The sequence below is a fragment of the Equus asinus genome, chromosome 2 (genome assembly GCF_041296235.1).
Source record: "Equus asinus isolate D_3611 breed Donkey chromosome 2, EquAss-T2T_v2, whole genome shotgun sequence".
Lineage (NCBI taxonomy): Eukaryota > Metazoa > Chordata > Mammalia > Perissodactyla > Equidae > Equus > Equus asinus.
This window is the reverse complement of record NC_091791.1, coordinates 53,177,557-53,196,142: the sequence shown is the minus strand read 5'-3', so window position 1 is coordinate 53,196,142 and position 18,586 is coordinate 53,177,557. Positions and strand designations below refer to the sequence as shown.

Below are 18,586 nucleotides of genomic sequence, written 5' to 3'. Positions count from 1 at the left end.
TAGAAAACTCTAAACTTAGCCATTTTCATTTGTGTATCATTATTTAAATAACTGTCTAAAAGCTGTAAGTTGCTCAACTTCTTTATGCCTTAGTTTTCTCTTGTGTAAAATCTTGCCCAACACATTGTAAGCACTCAAATTTTAGCTGCAGCTATCATTACCATCATTATGGATTCAATGTTTGTGTCTCCCCATATTCATTTGTTAAGTCCTAACCCCCCCAGTGTGATGATATTTGGAGATGGGGTCTTTGGGGAGATAATTAGGGTTAGGTGAGGTCATGAGGCTGGGGCCCTCACAATTGGGTTAGTGCCCTGATGTGAAGAGATACCCTGATACAAAGGGAGCTTTCTCTCTCTCTCTGCTCCCATGAAGAAGAGGTCATGTGAACACAAAGTGAGAAGGCAGCTTGTCTGTGACCCAAGGGGAGAGACCTCATCATAAGTGGATCGAGCTGGCACCCTGAATTCAGACTTACAGCCTCTGGAACTGTGAGAAAATAATTTTCTGTTGTTTAAGCCACCCAGTCTATGGTATTTTGTTATGGCAGCCCCAACAGACTAAGACACTTATCATCCTCAATGATATTACTTTAAATACTATATGTAATTTATCCAAAAGATAATAGTATATATATTGAATTTTGTAATGTAATATGGAACTTAGGTGACATGACAGGAATATAATTCTTTTTAATTAGATGTAAAGAAGGTAGTTGAAACTTAAGCATCTTTGAATTATTTGCAGTTCTTGATACATCTTGTTGTTCACCAAGTAATCTTGTAAAGAGATTATTAGATAAGTCATTCATAAAGAGGAGGAGGAGTAAGCAATACAAATATTGAAAGAAGCTTGATTTCTTTTTTTCCTATTTCCTGTCTTCATTTGATCCTTTTTCATATTTTGCCCCATAGAGTTCTAACTCGCAGAGTCAATGTGGAAAATCTTAAGGTCATTTTAAGTGTATGCTCTTCTACCTTTAAGCCACAAAGGAGTCAGCTACCCAAACATCCCTATCTATTTAGTGATTTATCACATGGTGTGTGTGCCAGGTTGTAGGGACTATGCTGCTGTGACTGTTAGGCCTCTTATGAGCTATTTTACTGTTTTTATTGACTCCATCATTTACTAGGTGCTTGACCTTGGACAGCTAATTTCTCTCTATCTCAATTTCCACATTTGAAAAAGTTGATAATAACTGTACCTACTTACAGGGTGTATATAATGATCAAATGGCTTAATATATGTACCTGGCACATAGTAGGCACTATTCAAGTGTTAGCTGCTTCTGTTGTTACTGTCGTTGGTGTTACTTTTATTACCATTATCACTAATACAAGTAATCTTACAGAGTGATTGTGATGATGAAATGGCTTAATATATGTGCCTGGCACAAAGTAAGCACTATGAAGTGCCAGCTGTTTTTATTTTTGTTGTTACTGGTGTTGCCTTTATTACCGTTATTGATAAGACTGGTAATGTGTGATAATGATCTGAATGCCTCCTGGGAGGTGAGTGATTATCCCTGTCATCTCCAAACTACTTGAGAATTTTTAGAACCTAGAATTATATGCCACAATATGTATTTTAATTTTATTTGTTATGATTGTCATTCTAGTAATATACTGTCCAGGTGTGAATAGGTACTGGACTCATCTACAGAATTCTACTTAGAATTTTAGTTCACCATGGTAAATTTAATATTTTTGTTGTTAGTGCCATTGAGTCAATTCTGACTTCTGGTGACCCTGTGTAGAGCAGAGTGGTACCCTGCCCAGTCATTTTGCCCATCCTCTCACCTTCTGGTGCTATATCAGACAATGCTCTGCTGCTATTCATAGGGTTTCCCTGGTCAGTCTTTTCATAAGTGGGTGGCCAGGTCCTTCTTCCTAGTCTGTCTTAGTCTGGAAGCTCTGCTGAAACCTGTTCACCATGGATGACTCTGCTGGTATTTGCAATACTGGTTTCAGCATGACAGCAACATGCAGCCACCACAGTATGACAACTGCAGATGTGTGGTGTGGTTCCCTGACCGGGGAAATGAACTGGGGCTCCAGCAGTGAGAGCACCGAATCTTGACCACTAGACTACCAGGGCTGCCTAAGTGTAATGTAACTACACAGAATATGATATTTGTTTATTAAAAAGTTGAATTTTATCACACCTACTAGGATGACTATAATTAAAAAAAAAGTTCGGCAAGGATTGGAGAAATTGAAGCCCTCGTACATTGCTAATGGGAATGGAAGATTGTGTAGCCACTATGTAAAACAGTTTATTGGTTCCTCAAAAAGTTAAACGTAGAATTTACCCTATGACCCAACAATTCCACTTTTGGATTTATACACCCCAAATAACTGAAAATAGGAAGTCAGAGATACTTATATGCCAATTTTCAATTATTCATAATAGCCAAAAGGTGAAAGCAACCCAAGTGTTCATCAACAGATGAATGGATAAATAAAATGTAGTGTATGTAATATGTAATAGAATATTAGAAAGCCATAAAAAGGAATGACGTTCTGGGGCCGGCCTGGTGGCATAGTGGTTAAGTTTGGTGTGTTCTTCTTTGGCAGCCCAGGGTCCGTGGGTTTGGATCCCTAGCGCAGACCTACAGCACTCATCAAAGTGATGCTGTGGCGGCAACCCACATACAGCACAGAGGAAGATTGGCACAGATGTTAGCTCAGGGCCAATCTTCCTCAAGTAAAAAGAGGAGGATTGGTAACAAGTGTTAGCTCAGGGCCAGTCTTCCTCACCAAAAACAAAGGAATGAGGTTTTGATATGTGTTACAACATGGATGAACCTTAAAAACCTTATGCTAAGTAAAATAGTACAGACACAAAGGTACAGTTATTATATGAAATATCTGGATTATGAAATTCATAGAGACAGAAAGTAGTTTAGAAGTTATCAAAGGACTGGAGAGGACGGCAGTGGGAGTTATTACTCAGTGGGTAAAAAGTTTCTGTTTAGGCTGATGAAAAGTTTTGGGAATAGATTGTGGTGGTGGTTGTACAGCATTGTGGATGTAATTAATGCCATTCAATTGTAGTCTTAAAAATGGTTAAAACGTGGGCCAGCCCTGTGGCCAAGTGGTTAAGTTCGCATGCTCCGCTTCTGCGGCCCAGGGTTTTGCTGGTTCACGTACTGGGTGTGGACGTGGTACCGCTTGTCAGACCACGCTGAGGCAGCATTCCACATGCCACAACTAGGAGGACCCACAACTAAAATATACAACTATGTACTTGGGGGATTCTGGGAGAAAAAGCAGGAAAAAAATGGTTTAAAATAGCAAATTTTATATATATTTTACCACAATAAGAATACTTTTTAAAAAGTTGAATTTTAATTTAATTTTGTCTGTATTGCGTATTCTAATTAATGATGGGAGTGGCAAATAAATGTCCTTGTTAACGTGTTTGAAAGAATTCTTCTCCTTCTGTCCACTAACCAAGGTTGGGGAACAGAGAACAATGATGGACGCTGGTTATCTATTTAAAGATACGTATTTCTTATTTGCCCTTTGATCTCCAGAGAGACTACTTTGGAGATACTATCTCCAGAGAAGGTACCGTTTACCTTCTTTATATTTAATGAAAACGGTCAGTAAAGCAAAAACCCAACTCTATATCTATTCACCTATATCCTTCCCTTAACCCCATATTAACTACAGTGAGACCAAGGTCGAAGTGAATACTCCTTAAGCTCCCAAAGGATGTCTATCCTACATAGCTAATTTATTCTCTCCTTCTATTTGCTGCTTCTCATCTTTGGGGTTTTTTTCCTGGATTGTTACAAAGTTTGCAGCCTAGTGTTTATCAAAGGTTTTTCTCTTCACAGACTTTGTTGGAGTTGGGGGTCTTCCACTTTAGTGTTTGGATCTTTGACAATTACCATTATGGCTGTTCAAACACTTGTTTGTGTTTGCTTCTGAAGTCTTGGCTATCCAGCTGATAGCTAAGAATTGTAAGTAAGTGACCTCTGGATAAATGAAGAGAATACTGTCTGTGAATTCCTGACATCAGATTGTTTTGAAATATATGCCAGTTTATAGCACCTGCACTGTGTGAGCCTGGCCTATATCTTTGAGCTCCCCATGTGCCTGTAAAGACTGATGTCATTTAAATGTTATTGGTCTGTATAACTAAAGGAGACAGTCAATTCCAGAAAATTTTAAAACTCAATATCCATTAAGAAAATGTAATTTTAAATCTTAGTTCAAAATCATGAATCCAGAAGTACATTGTTTTAAACCGTTTATACCTTGGATTATGCCAGAAGGTTTCTCAGGTTTAATTCTAAACTTTGAGTTCATTATTTTTTAAGATCAACCACTTTCTTTAAAATAGTTCTTAGAATTGTTGATTGTTGCTTGCTGTATTACTTCTGTTTAAGCTTGGGCTAGTTCATGAGTGCGTATTAATTTTGACACTTAATAAAAAGTGTAAACTTTGGTAGTGACCTAAAATTATGGTTATGTTTGTTTACTTTTTGTGTCAAGTGAAATTAAAGTAAAAAGAGGCAAATGGCCTTGTTTTGTTATCTAATTTTTATGAAATTTTTTCATTGTCTTTTCGTTTTAGCTATTAACTAAATTCATGAAATGATTTTAATTTTGTTGTTTTCAGAATTTTTTATAATAACCTAGAAAACTTATTTTAAATACAATTCTAAGCCAGTAAAAATAAAAACATTGTTTAAACTTTGTTGATTTATCATATTCCTCTATTTGATTACTTACTTTTTTTTTTGGTGAGGAAGATTCACTTTGAGCTAACATCTGTTGCCAATCTTCGTCTTTTATTTTTTGTTTGAAGAAGATTAGCCCTGAGCTAGCACCTGTGCCAGTCTTCCTCTATTTTCCATGTGGGTTGCTACCACGACTTGGCTTGACAAGTGGTGTATGTCCGTGCCTAGGATCTGAACCCGCAAACCTGGGCCGCTGAAGTGGAGCACACTGGACTTAAGCACTACGCCACAGGGCTGATCCTTGATAACTTACTTTTATTTAAAATATCTCCTTACAGTATATCTTTTGAAATAAATGTGCTTTACTCTTTAGGGAGGGAGGTAGATTAAATCTGTCATAATTAACATTTTTAATTTGATAATCTGATTTTTAACATATATGAACATTAGGCCATGGTTAAATGTTTTTGGTTTTGTAAAGGTGCATAGGGCAATATTTATGTTTTCAGAGAAAAATTTTTAGATTTACTGGTATTATACTTTAAACCCCATTAATTTAATATCATATTTAAATTTTTGAATATTTGGGCAGTGATGACCAGGTTTTGGCACATTTGATTTCTTATTATCAAATTATTTATATAGATTTGTAGATAGGTAAATCTTGCAGAAAAACCAGTCTGCTTATTTCCATATCACTATTTTATAGAATAATACTCTGTTAACCATCCCATAATAGAAGATTTTATGGACAGATAAATTGGAGAAAATCTCATGGTATAAACTCTGTTATTAATATTTCACAGTGAACACTGGCATATTAAAAGCCTTGAGAAGATCTCTGATAAAGTTAGACATTTGTTACTTATTAGTTCATGAACTTTGCTTATGACTTATTTGCCTTCCCTAATGCTTATGTATGTATAAAAAAATGATGATTCCATATGTTTCCATTTTTTCATTTTTTTAAAAATTGGTACCTGAATTAACATCTGTTGCCAATCTTCTTTTTTCCTTCTTTTTCTAATTCTTCTTCTTCTTCTTCTCCCCAGAGCCCCCCAGTACATAGTTGTGTATTGTAGTTGTAGGTCCTTCTGGTTGTGCTATGTGGGATGCCACCTCAGCATGGCCTGATGAGTGGTGCCATGTCCACGCTCCAGATCCAAACTAACGAAACCCTGGGCCGCTGAAGCGGAGCGCACCAACTTAACCACTTGGCCAAGGGGCCGGCCCCTAGTGCTTTTATTTTTAACATGAAAGATTCTTAGAGGCTAAGTAGTTTTAGCCCATGGTTACTGGTTGATTTTGACAGAACCCAGCCTGAGAAATCTTCACAGTTCTCACGTGACATCATACAGGTCACTCTTACTTTAGAGTACATAAAAAGATGAGGTCCATATTGCACCAAGTTGGTATGATATCAATTTGTTATTATATTATTATTGAAACCAAGGTAAAAATAACTAAATTTGTCTTCATCACATGATTTTGCAGTAGAAACATTTGTATGATTATAATTTTCTCATAGTCACTGAATATAATAGGGGCTTTCTTAGTTATTAATCATTGTTTTATAGTTCTAGACAAGTAAGGGATTCTCCTAGGGTCTTAGAAAAATTGTGTGATAATTATTGATGAATTTTAGCTCAAAAAGTATACATCATATTAATCTGAAATATCTTTTCAAATGGGTATATTAGTAGACTTTTATGTAGCTAATATTTTTACTGTTCTCACATTTTTTCCAGATTAACAGTATTACATTGCAGATAAAGATTGTGGTTTATGTAGAGGTCCTAAAATGAAGTGGCAGAGCTAAAATTACATTTGAGACCAAAGTAATAATTCTTAGCTTTCATATCCTGTTATTTTGATATATGTAAGTTGAGTATAGGTCTCCAAGCCAAGTGACGAAAATTCATTTGCGACTTTGAAGCAATCAATCCATGCAGAAGAAAAGAGATATTTTCCATGTAAGCAGTAATTGTGTTTGGCAAGTTCAAAGGTTAAGTTAATTTTAATGGGCAAAATAGCAGAAACAGAATTGCACCTGCCACTTATACTTTTTTCTTCTTGCCAATGGTTCCTCTGACAATCTGACAGCTTTTCTTTCAGTACTTGCTATTACACATGTATAAAACTGAGAATTTGTGCATGTTGACATCTGTTGTAGGAGACATGTATTAGAAGAGAAATGTGACAGTCTTGTAATTACCTAGTGACCAGTTCCTAGAATTCATTTTCCTAATATCTTGGCTAAAAAAAGTATTTATCACATGTTCACTATAAAATAATTATTTTTAATGATTATTTTGTTTAGCCTTTTTCTCACCGTCATATTCCACTCTTATGGTAATGACCGGAGTATCCATGGCTGTTAACTCTTTATATCTCTTATTTCTAAATCCCCAATGTTCATAATAATTGCCTTTAATATGCAATGAGAAGTGTTTACTGAGTGAAATCTTTTTCTTTCTTTTACATAATTTTGAGTGCCGTAAATAATTAGTAGAGTAACTGTATTCATGTTCCATTCAGGACTTTTTTTTCTTTTTCTTTGGCAAAATAGCCATTTATTTGTACTTGTGATGTGTTTTTGTATGATGCTGGGTATTCACAAACGTTTGCTGAGCGCTTAGTTTGTCAGACACTGTGTGCCAGGCACTAGAGATGCAAAATGGTGAAGGTGTACTAATCCTTGCTCTCAAGGATCTTGTATTTTAGTTAGTAAGACAGAATGAAGCAGACAGAAAGACTCAAGAGAGGTGAATGAGGAAGGAGTTAATATAAAGTAATGTATAATTAGACAACCAAGTAAGAATATACAGTATTTTATGTAGGTTTGCAGATTGATGAGAAGAAAAACTACGCCTCCCCAAACCTCACCCCACATATGTACCCATACACTGTAAGGCTAGATTAGTTACTGATTGAGTTAGCCAAGATACAAAATCTTATCTGTGTTTGTATAGGTAATCTAACATGGGCACTGAGCATGTTCTTGCCAGATATGCCAAGAATGCAAAACCCTGACGTCTCTTTACCTGGGACAGTTCTCAGAGTTGTGTTTGCAGTGAGCAGCAATGAGAGATGAGGTAATAACTTACCGTAAACAAAGAGCAGGTTTTCTTACACTTACTGTAAAAGTGAGAAGCCCTCCTCAAAGAGAGCACTCATCTTCTGTAACACAACTTTCTAAGTACACAGATGTCCATCCTAGGCCCTTTGCATCCCTCCATGGGACTGGGGAGGCATGAGAAGCCCACACAAGCAACATGCTGATTCTCTGCTTTAAGTAATAAGTAGCTTTTGCTTTAAGTAATAAAGTCCTGGGAGTCTCATGCTTTTTGGCAGAATCCATGAAACGGTATCAGGCCAGTTTATTAGCATCTCCCTCCTTCCCTCACTCCCGTGCTCCTTTGCTGCTTCCCTCCTTCCGGTCTCTCCTTCGCACCCTTCCTCACTCCCTCCCTCTCCAGGCAAATCCCAAATCCTTCATTGTTTTTGATAATCTGAGGTAAGTTTGCTACACAGCAAAGCAGCAGCAGCAGCAGCATGTCTAATTTTACTTTGCTTTTGTCCCCAAGGTCCCAGCAGATTTCTAAATCTGCCAGTGACACTGTCCATTGCGAGATGAGCTTTGAGTTTAGAAAGTTCACTTCATGCTGAAAACTTTAATTTTATATTAAGAGCTTTGCATTTGGAAGAATTTACATTGAATTTATGTCCTTTAGGGTAGGGACGTTTTTACAAACCTTGGCTTTTTAGGTTCTTGACTGAAACATTTTGTCAACAAGACCATATTACTGTCCATGAGGGGAAAACAAAGATAGCGCTATGTTTTCCTGAGCATTATCTCTGCTTCACTTTTCTGGAGTTTCCAAAAGCCTTTTTATACCACAATTTAGTAGTTAAATATGGGAATTTTAAAAGATTTTAAGTAGTGGAGAAATGGGTATAGTTTAAAACCTTTGCATCAAACCAGATATACCTCAGCTCAACCCCTAAGGATGCATCTTTAGAAGAAGCCAACAGTCTTGTTGCCTTCTTCCTTGACTTGGACTCCTGCCCTGACTTGGTATGGCTAACTAGGAGCAGAAGTTAACTCCTTGAACAGTGTATTCCTTTTTGCAAGTTCTAACAGGTAAGAGCATCTAACTAGCTTTCCTAATGGGCAGCAGCGCAAAGACCTCAAAATCAAACATGTCTTTTACCAGTTTTGCCTCCATGTTTAAAAGTCCATGATTGCAAGAGTGAGGAAATATTTAATATTTACCAAACACTGTGTGTATGCAGCGCTGTATTGGACACTGTAACAGTTCTACCCTCAGTTAGTTTGCATCCATAATTTGAAGATATTCTTCTTATATTTGAAGAATATAGGGCAATATTTGATTATATACTTATATAAATTTTATGAAAAATAACTGCTATGTAGGAGTTCAAAGCTAAGTTTGAGTCGAAGTGGGAGTTAAAAAATGTCCTGGAAGAACTCAAATGAGGCCAGAAGAACAAGCAGGATTAAATAAGTAGAAACAAACACTTCAGGTCTAATGGAGCAGAAGATAGGTGGAAGAAAAAGACAAGAACAAGACTGCCTCCAGCATAACTCATAATCGAGTAGGGTCTGTGAAGAGATAATTTTAGGGAATGAATGAAAAAGGATGAAAATGGGGTAAGATGGGGGTTGAATGATTGAATGACTGAGTATAAAAGAGTCAGCTTCGGTTTTTCAAATGTAATATCTTTGTCTTGTTCCTATTTTAGAAGAAAAGATTTCGGTCTTTCACCATTGAGTATGATTTTAGCTGTGGGCTTGTGAATATAATCCTCATTATGTTGATGTAGTTTCTTTTATTCCTAGTTTGAGGAAATCACAGAAGGGTGTTACTTGTCACATGCTTTTGTTGGCATCAGTTAAGGTGATCATGTAGTTTTTTTCCTTCATTATGTTAATGTGGTGTATTACATTGATCAATTTTCATACATTGAACTATCCTTGTACTGTTACCTGTCTTTGAGTTAAAGCTTTATTGGGACAAAGCTAACCTCATTTGTTTACATATTTTCTGTGGCTGCTTTCATACTACAAAGTCAGAAGTAGTTGTGGTAGAGACCATATGGTTTGCAAAGTCTAAAATATTTACTATTTGATTGTTTACAGAAAATGGTTCCCTACCTCTGCTTCTAGAATCACCAGTATTGACAGAGTTCTTTATAGTATGTCTTTAGTAGATATTGGCCAATCTGTACTGACCCACATTGTATAAATTGCTTTTCTTAATAAACTTATGGTTTATCTTCTTGTCATAAAATAAGTAGGAGTTGTAAGGTACCCCCTTACAGAGGTTAAGAGAAGTTAGTTAAATAATGATTTTCGGAGAAATATTACTTTGAATAATAAATTTGCTAATGTCTTTTCTGATTCAACTTCATAACTTATATTTTAAAATATCACACTGTATTTCTTATGGAGTTTTATGTTTTGTTTTTCATAGGCATATGTGGAATTTGATGATCTTGAATGGGATAAACGAGAGTGGGTTAAAGTTTATGAAGATTTTTCGGCCTTCTTGGTGGAATACCACTTAATCTGGGCCAGAAGGAACAGCCCTAGCCAGACTCAGGGATCAAAGAGCAAACAGATTCAGTGGCCTGCATTGGTAAGACCTATTCCTATTTCATTAAGCATTTTCAGTTGATTGTCTTAAAAGAACAAGAACTGAATAGAAGTTAAAATTTATCTTGGTGATTATAGATTGATATTCCTGAAGAGGCTCTGAAGTATCTGCCAGAAATTTCAAAATACTGCTTGCATTTGATTAAACTTTGTCTTTTTGTTAGTACTTTCAGCATATTAAGGGAAATACATAAATTGGATTAAAGACTACTAAGAGATAGTTGACTGGTTTATGTACAGTGTGAAACTACTTTGCTGAATGAAACTTTGTAGCTGGATGATAAGAGAATACTGTTATAAAGTATTCAATAACATATGATTTTCCTTGGTTTGTTAAATTTAGTCAAAATTGAGTGAATTATTGTGGATAACAGCAGATATTTAATGTGAAATTATATGTTCGGGTAATAGGTAAAATTACTTCATATCAGGAAATGTTCCATTTAAGAAAATAGAGATTTCAATAAATTCTCAGCTAGTTTGAAGAGTTTTATTAAAAAAGCTTACTAATTAAGTAAGTTATTAGTTTTTTAGGAAAAAAGCTGCGTCTTTTTAACCATTGTTATCCCTGTTTTCTGGCGGAGTGCTTTGCATGTAACAGATACGCAGTATATGTTTGAATGAAATAATTTTCTTACGTTAATATGAAATATTTTAAAAGCCATTGAAACATTATTTCAGGTATCTGGTACAAGTATTATCAGGGTGGGTACTTTCAAAGTGTTTTTACAAGGATACTTTCAAAATTTTTTACTTACCAGGATAGTTTGGGTGGGTTTTTTTTGGTGAGGAAGATTATCCCTGAGCTAACATCCGCCGCCAGTCCTCCTCTTTTTGCTAAGGAAAATTGGCCCTGAGCTAACATCTGGGCCCATCTTTCTCTATTTTATGTGTGGGACACCTGACACAGCATGGCTAGATAAGCCATGCATAGATCTGTGGCCGAGATCCAAACCTGTAAACCCGTGGCCACTGAAGCAGAGCACACGAGCTTAACCACTATGCCACTGGGCTGGGCCCACAAGGATAGTTTTACTTGCTAACAATTGTAGTGCTTATAGAGTTTCTCTTTCAGTTAACCCTTTAAAAGTTTGACGAATAAGTAATAAAAAAGAAAAGACAGGGAAGGAGGGAGGGAACGAAGTGAATTGAATTAATGGCATCTTTAAAAGAAAATAATATGGAAAGATGAAAGATACCCATGAGCTATTGTTTTAATAGAATACTTTGAATACTCTAGCAAAATAAAGAAGATAATTTTATCCCTGTTAGGTTTTAAGAACTTTTGAATGATCATGATGAATTGTTAATATGAATTTTTTAAAACCATGACTAGCATACTTTTTTGATTTTATAAACCTTAACCCCAAAATTGGTTAAAACCTGAGTCATTTGACATATATGTGAATTTTGTATGAAAAGTCTCAAAAGCAGGAAGCGGTAACATCAATAATAGCAAAAAGTAATCCTTAGTATCATACTTAAAGAATAAACAGAACTTTAGAAAACCTTTTCCGTTTCTAAGAGACAGTTAAAATCAAGATGAATTTCTAATGTATATTCATAAACTATTGATTTTGGAGAAAATTTCTATTAGGAAATTGTTTAGTCGTAATTTTTGTCATAATTTTAGAAATTTGTTTCTGTTGAAAGTCGTTTAACTTTTCAAAACTCCTTAACCAACACAAACGTCTTGTTAAAATTCAAGTTTTTTCTTATTATACAAAAAAAAATATACATTATAAAAAATTTGGGAAATGCTAAATAGTATAATGTAGAAAATCATAATCATTCTACTTCCACCACCAAGGAATAGCTAACTTACTTCTTTCGACATATTTTCTTATAAAATATATTTTTCTGCTTTCCTTTTTTTTTCCCAGTATAAAATTTTTAAAGTTTTAAAACTTTTTAGAATTTTTAATTGTGGTAAAATATGCTTAACATGAAATTTTTAATTTTAATGATTTTTAAGTATAAAGTTTGGTGGAATTAAGTAAGTTCACGTTGTTGTACAACCATTCATCTAGAGAACTTATTCTGTTTTGCAAAACTGAAACTCTCTACCCATTAAACAGCAGTTCCCCATTTTCCTCTTCCCAGCCCCTGACAACCGCTATTTTACTTACTGTCTCTATGGTTTTGACTTCTCTAAGTACCCTACACCAGTGGAATCATACAGTATTTGTCTTTTTGTGACTGTCGTATTTCACTTAGCACAATGTTTGCAAGGTTCATCCATGTTGTAACCTGTATCAGAATTTCCTTTCTTTATAAGGCTGAATAGTATTCCATTGTGTGTATAATACCACATTGTATTTATGTATTCATTTGTCTGTTGATGGACATTTGTGATACTTTTACCTTTTGGCTGTGCACATGGGTGTATATATATCTCTTTGAGACTGCTTTTAATTCTTTTGTGTATATACCCAGAAGTGGAAATACTGGATCATATGGTAATTCTATTTTTAATTTTTTTGAGGAACTGCTATACCGTTTTTCACAGCAGCCATACTATTTTACATTCCCTCCAACACTTGTTGTTTTTAGTTTTTTGATAATAGCTATCCTAGTGGGTGTGAGGTGGTATCTCCTTGTAGTGTTGATTTGCACTTCCATAATGATTAGTGATGTTGAGCATCTTTTCATGTGCTTGTTGGCCATTTGTGTATCCTCTTTGGAGAAATGTCTGTTCATGTCCTTTGCCTGTTTTTGAATCAGGTTGTTTTTCTGTTGTTGAGTTTTAGGGGTTCACTATATGTTCTGGATGTTATTCCCTTATTAGATGTGATGTGCAAACATTTTCTTCCATTCTGCCTTTTTACTCTCTTGACAGTGTTTTTTGATGCGCCAGATTTTTTGGTTTTCATGAAGTCCAATTTGTCTATTTTTTCTTTTGTTTATCTGTTCCTTTGGTGTCATATCCAAGAAATCATTGCCAAATCCAGTGTCCTGAAACTTTTGTCATATAATTACTTCTAAGAGTTTTATTGTTTTAGGTCTTATGTGTAGGCCTTTGATTCATTTTGAGTTCCTTTTGGTTTATGGTTTTAGGTAAGGATCTGACTTCTTTCATTTGCCTGTGGGTATTTAGTTTTCCCCAGCCCTGTTTGTTGAAAAGACTGTGTTTTCTCCATTGAGTGGTCTTGGCATCGTTGGCAAAAATTATTTGACCATATTTGTAAGAGTTTATTTCTGGGCGCTCTTCTGTTACATTGGTCTATATGTCTATCTTTATGCCAGTACCACACTGTTTTGATTACTACAGCTTTGTAGTAAGTTTTGAAATCAGGAAATGAGTCCTCCAACTTTGTTCTTTTTCAAGATTGTTTTGGCTGTTCACCCTTGAGATTCGTGTGCGTTTCAGGATGAATTTTTCTGTTTCTTTAAGAAATGTTGAGATTTTGATAGGGATTGCATTGAATCTGTAGATCACTTTGTGTAGTATTGACATCTTAACGATAGTTAAGCCTTCCAGTACATGAACACAGGATGTCTTTTCATTTATTTATGTCTTCTTTAAATTCTTTTAGTAATGTTTTGTTGTTTTCATTGTACAGTCTTTCACCTGCTTGGGTAATTCCTACGTAGCTTATTCTTTTTAATGCTATTGTAAATGGAATTCTTTTGGTAATTTCACTTTCAGATTGTTCATTATTAGAGTATAGAAACACAACTGATGAGTCTATTTTTAGAAAGTTTTGATTCTTTTTTTAATTTTTTTTAAAATATAATCTTTTCATTGAGTTCATAATAGTTCACATCATTGTGAAATTTCAGTTGTACATTATTTCTTGTCTGTCACCGTATAAGTGCTCCCCTTCACCCCCTGTGCCCACTCCTCACCCTGTTTCTCCTGGTAACCACTGAACTGTCTTCATTGACCATGTGTTTGTTTATATTCTGCATATGAGTGAAATCATAGGGTGTTTGTCTTTCTCAGTCTGGCTTATTTCGCTTAGCATAATACCCTCCAGGTCCGTCGGTGTTGTTGTAAATGGGACGATTTTGTCCTTTTTTTTAATGGCTGAATAGTATTCCATTGTGTATATATGGTGTGTATACACACACACACACACACACACACACACACACACACACATCACATCTTCTTTATCCAGTCATCAGTTGATGGGCACTTAGAGTGTTTCCATGTCTTGCTATTGTGTATAGTGCTTCGGTGAACATAGGGGTACAAATGTTACTTTGGATTGTTGATTTCAAGTTGTTTGGGTAGATACCCAGTAGGGCATAGCTGGGTCATATGGAATTTCTAATTTTAGCTTTTTGAGGAACTTCCATACTGTTTTCCACAGTGGTTGCACCGATTTGCATTACCATCAGCAGTGTATGAGGGTTCCCTTTTTCTCCACATCCTCTCCAACATTTGTTGTTTTTTGTCTTGGTAATTAAAGCTATTTTGACTGGGGTAAAGTATCTCATTGTAGTTTTGATTTGCATTTCCCTAATAATTAGTTATGTTGAGCGTCTTTTTATGTATCTGTTGGCAACCAGTATATCTTGCTTGGAAAAATGTCTGTTCATATCCTCTGCCCATTCTTTGATCGGGTTTTTTGGGGGTACTTTTTGTTGATTTGTGTGAATTCTTTATATACTTTGGAGATCAACCCTTTGTCTGATAAATGATTTGCAAATATTTTCTCCCATTTGGTGGGTTGTCTTTCCATTTTGTTCCTTTGCTTTGCAGAAGCTTTTTAGTCTACTGTAGTTCCATTTGTTAACTTTTTCTGTTGTTTCTCTTACCTGAGTAGACATGGTATTTGAAAAGATGTAGCTAAGACCAATGTCAAAGAGTGTCCTGCCTATATTTTCTTCTAGGATTTTTATGGCTTCAGTTCTTATCTTTAAATCTTTAATCCATTTAGAGTTAATTTTTGTGTATGACGTAAGATAATGGTCTACTTTCATTCTTTTGCATGTCACTGTCCAGTTTTCCCAACATCATTTATTTAAGAGTCTTTCCTTTCTCCATTGTATGTTCTTGGCTCCTTTGTCAAAGATTAACTGTCCATAGATGTGTGGTTTTATTTCTGGGCTTTGAGTTCTGATCCATTGATCTGTTTGTCTGTTTTTGTGCCAGTACCATGCTGTTTTGATTATTATAGCTTTGTAGTATGTTTTGAAGTCAGGAATTGTGATACCTCCAGCTTTGATCTTTTTCCTCTGGATTGCTTTGGCTATTTGGGGTCTTTTATTGTTCCATACAAATTTTTGGATTCTTTGTTCTATTTCTGTGAAGAATGTCATTGGGATTTTCATTAGAATTGCATTGAATCTGTAGATTGCTTTGGTAGTATGGACATTTTAACTATGTTTATTCTTCTAAGTCATGAACACTCAATATCTTTCCATTTCTTTATGTATTCTTCAATTTCTTTCAATAGTGTCTTAGAGTTTTCAGTGTACAGGTCTTTCACCTTTTTGGTTAAGTTTATTCCTAGGTATTTTATTCTTTTTGTTGAAATTGTAAATGGAATTGTATTCTTGATTTCTTTTTCTGTTCATTCATTGTTAGTGTATAGGAATGCAACTGATTTTTTAAAAATGATTTTGTACTCTGCAACTTGACCATAGTTGTTGATTATTTCTAATAGTTTTCTGGTGGATTCTTTAGGGTTTTCTATATATAGTATCATATCATCTGCAAGTAACAAAAGTTTCACTTCTTCCTTTCCAATTTGGATTCCTTTTATTGCTTTTTCTTGCCTAATTGCTCTAATACCTCCCATATTACGTTGAATAGGAGTGGTAAGAGTGGACACCCTTCTCTTGTTCCTGTTCTCAGAGGGATGGCTTTCAGTTTTTCACCATTAAGTATGATGTTGGCTGTGGGTTTGTCATATATAGCCTTTATTATGTTGAGGTACTTTCCTTCACTACCCATTTATTGAGAGTTTTTATCATAAATGGCTGTTGGATCTTGTCAAATGCTTTCTCTGCTTCTATTAAGATGATCGTGTGATTCTTATTCCTCGTTTTGTTAATGTGGTGTTTCACATTTATTGATTTTCGGTTGTTGAAACATTCTTGCATCCCTAGAATAAATCCCACTTGATTGTGGTGTATGATTCTTTTAATGTACTGTTGCATTCTGTTTGCCAATATTTTGTTGAGGACTGTTGCATCTAAGTTCATCAGTGATATTGGCCTGTAGTATTCCTTCTTCGTGTTGTCCTTGTCCATTTTTGATATCAGGGTAATGTTGGCCTCATAGGATGTGTTAGGAAGTGTTCCATCTTCTTCAACTTTTTGGAATAGTTTGAGAAGGATATGTACTAAATCTTCTTTGAATGTTTGGTAGAATTCTCCAGACAAGCCATCTGGTCCTGGAGTTTTGTTCTTTGGGAGGTTTTTGATTAGCATTTCATTCTCTGTACTTGTGATTGTTCTGTTCAGATTCTCTTTTTCTTCTTGATTAAGTTTTGTCAGGTTGTATGAGTCTAGGAGTGCATCCATTTCTTCTAGATGATCAAATTTGTGGGCATATAGTTTTTATAGTATTCTCTTGTAATCCTTTGTATTTCTTCAGTATCTGTTGTATTTTCTCCTCTTTCATTTCTGATTTTGTTTATTTGAGCCTTCTCTCTTTTTTTCCTGGCGAGTCTGGCTGAGTATTTGTCAATTTTGTTTATCTTCTCAAAGAACTAGCCCTTGGTTACAGTAATCCTTTCTATTGTTTTTTTAGTCTCTATTTCACTTATTTCTGCTCTGATTTTATTATTTCCCTACTTCTATCTGGCTTTGTGCTTTGTCTGTTCTTCTTTTTCTAGTTCTGTTAGGTGCTTTTTAAGATTACTTACTGGAGATTTTTCTTGCTTGTTGACAAGGGCCTGTATTGCTATGAATTTCCCTCTCATGACTGCTTTTGCTGCATCCCTTAAGAGTTGGCATGTTGTGTTTTCATTTTTAAATTTCCCCTTTCTCTTTTAAGTTGTAATTGAGTCTTTGCCTCAGTGTTTTGGTAGAGAGCTGCAAGTTTCTTATCACGTCTGTCTATTATCTCCTTGCTCAGAGCTTTGTATACCTTTGCCTTTTTGTTGCTGGTGTGAGGGCATCTTTAATTATTTCTTGTAGGGGAGGTCTAGTGGCAATCAACTCCCTCAGCTTTTGTCTATCTGGGAAAGCTTTTATTTCTCCATCGTATCTGAAGGAAAGCTTCACTTGGTAGAGTATCTTCTCTGAAAGTTTTTGTCTTTCAGTATTTTGAATGTGTCATTCCATTCTCTCCTAGCCTGTAGTGGTTTTGCTGAGAGATCCATTTAAGGCCTGATAGTGTTTCCTTTGTAGGTTATTTTCTTCTGCCTCACTGTTCCTAATATTTTTTCTTTATCATTAATTTTTTCCATTTTTACTATTATATGCCTTGGAGAAGGTCTTTTAGCATTGATGAAGTTGGGCATTTGATTAGCTTCATTTATCTATAAATCTGAACCCATCCCCAAGTTTGGGAAGTTCTCAGCAATTATTTCTTTGAACAAGCTCTCTGCTCCTTTTTCCCTCTCTTATCCCTCTGGAATACCTATAATCCTTATGTTGCTTTTGCTTATTGTGTTTTTTTGAAATCTTAGGTCTGTGTCTTCCTATACCTGCAGAATTTCTACATTTTATCCTCAAGAAAACTAAGACTTTCCTCCATAAGATCAGTTCTATTTCTTAATGATTCTGGATTATTTTTATTTCATTGTGTTTTCCATATCCAGAATTTCTCTTTGATTTTTTTTTTATAGTCCAATCTCTTTTTTAAAGAGATTAATTTTATTGCTGAGCTCCTTGAATTGTCTTTCTGTGTTTTGTTGTAAGTCATTGAGTTTCCTTATGACAGCCATTTTGAATTCTCTGTCATTTGGGTTGTATATTTCTGTGTCTTCAGTGTCGGTTTCTGTAGAATTGTCATTTTCCTTCTCGTCTGAATTGTTGCTGAAGTTTCTCATGGTGTTTGATGAACTACTCTTTTGTTGGGGCATTTGGGATATTCTTAGATCAGAGATTCCTCTGTTACTGCTAGGGGGAAGCAGGAGTAGTGTTTCTGGCTCCACCCCGTCTGCTGGAAGCTTTAAGGTTATTATGGGTGCTTGCTGCAGCCTAGGGTGTGTTCAGGCACTTGTGTGGCCTTTCCTTGGTGGATGGCTCTTCCTTGCTAGGCTGGGGCCATTCTTTGGTGCCTTAGGGACAGTCTGATTTCCCCCTCC

General features: G+C 35.4%; 1 protein-coding gene across 4 annotated transcripts in view; it reads left to right on the top strand.

Moving 5' to 3' along the window:
- JMJD1C (jumonji domain containing 1C) overlaps positions 1 to 18,586 on the top strand; it is a 346,802-nt gene that overhangs the window by 155,891 nt on the left and 172,325 nt on the right. For all 4 annotated transcript variants that reach the window (XM_044755764.2, XM_014833340.3, XM_070488619.1 and 1 more), the window contains exon 2: positions 10,192 to 10,356. Coding sequence is in view for 2 of the 4 variants with exons in the window: in XM_014833340.3 (XP_014688826.1) it covers positions 10,192 to 10,356 (165 nt within the window). In the remaining 2 variants the exon portion in view is untranslated. The remainder of the gene's footprint in view (positions 1 to 10,191; positions 10,357 to 18,586) is intronic.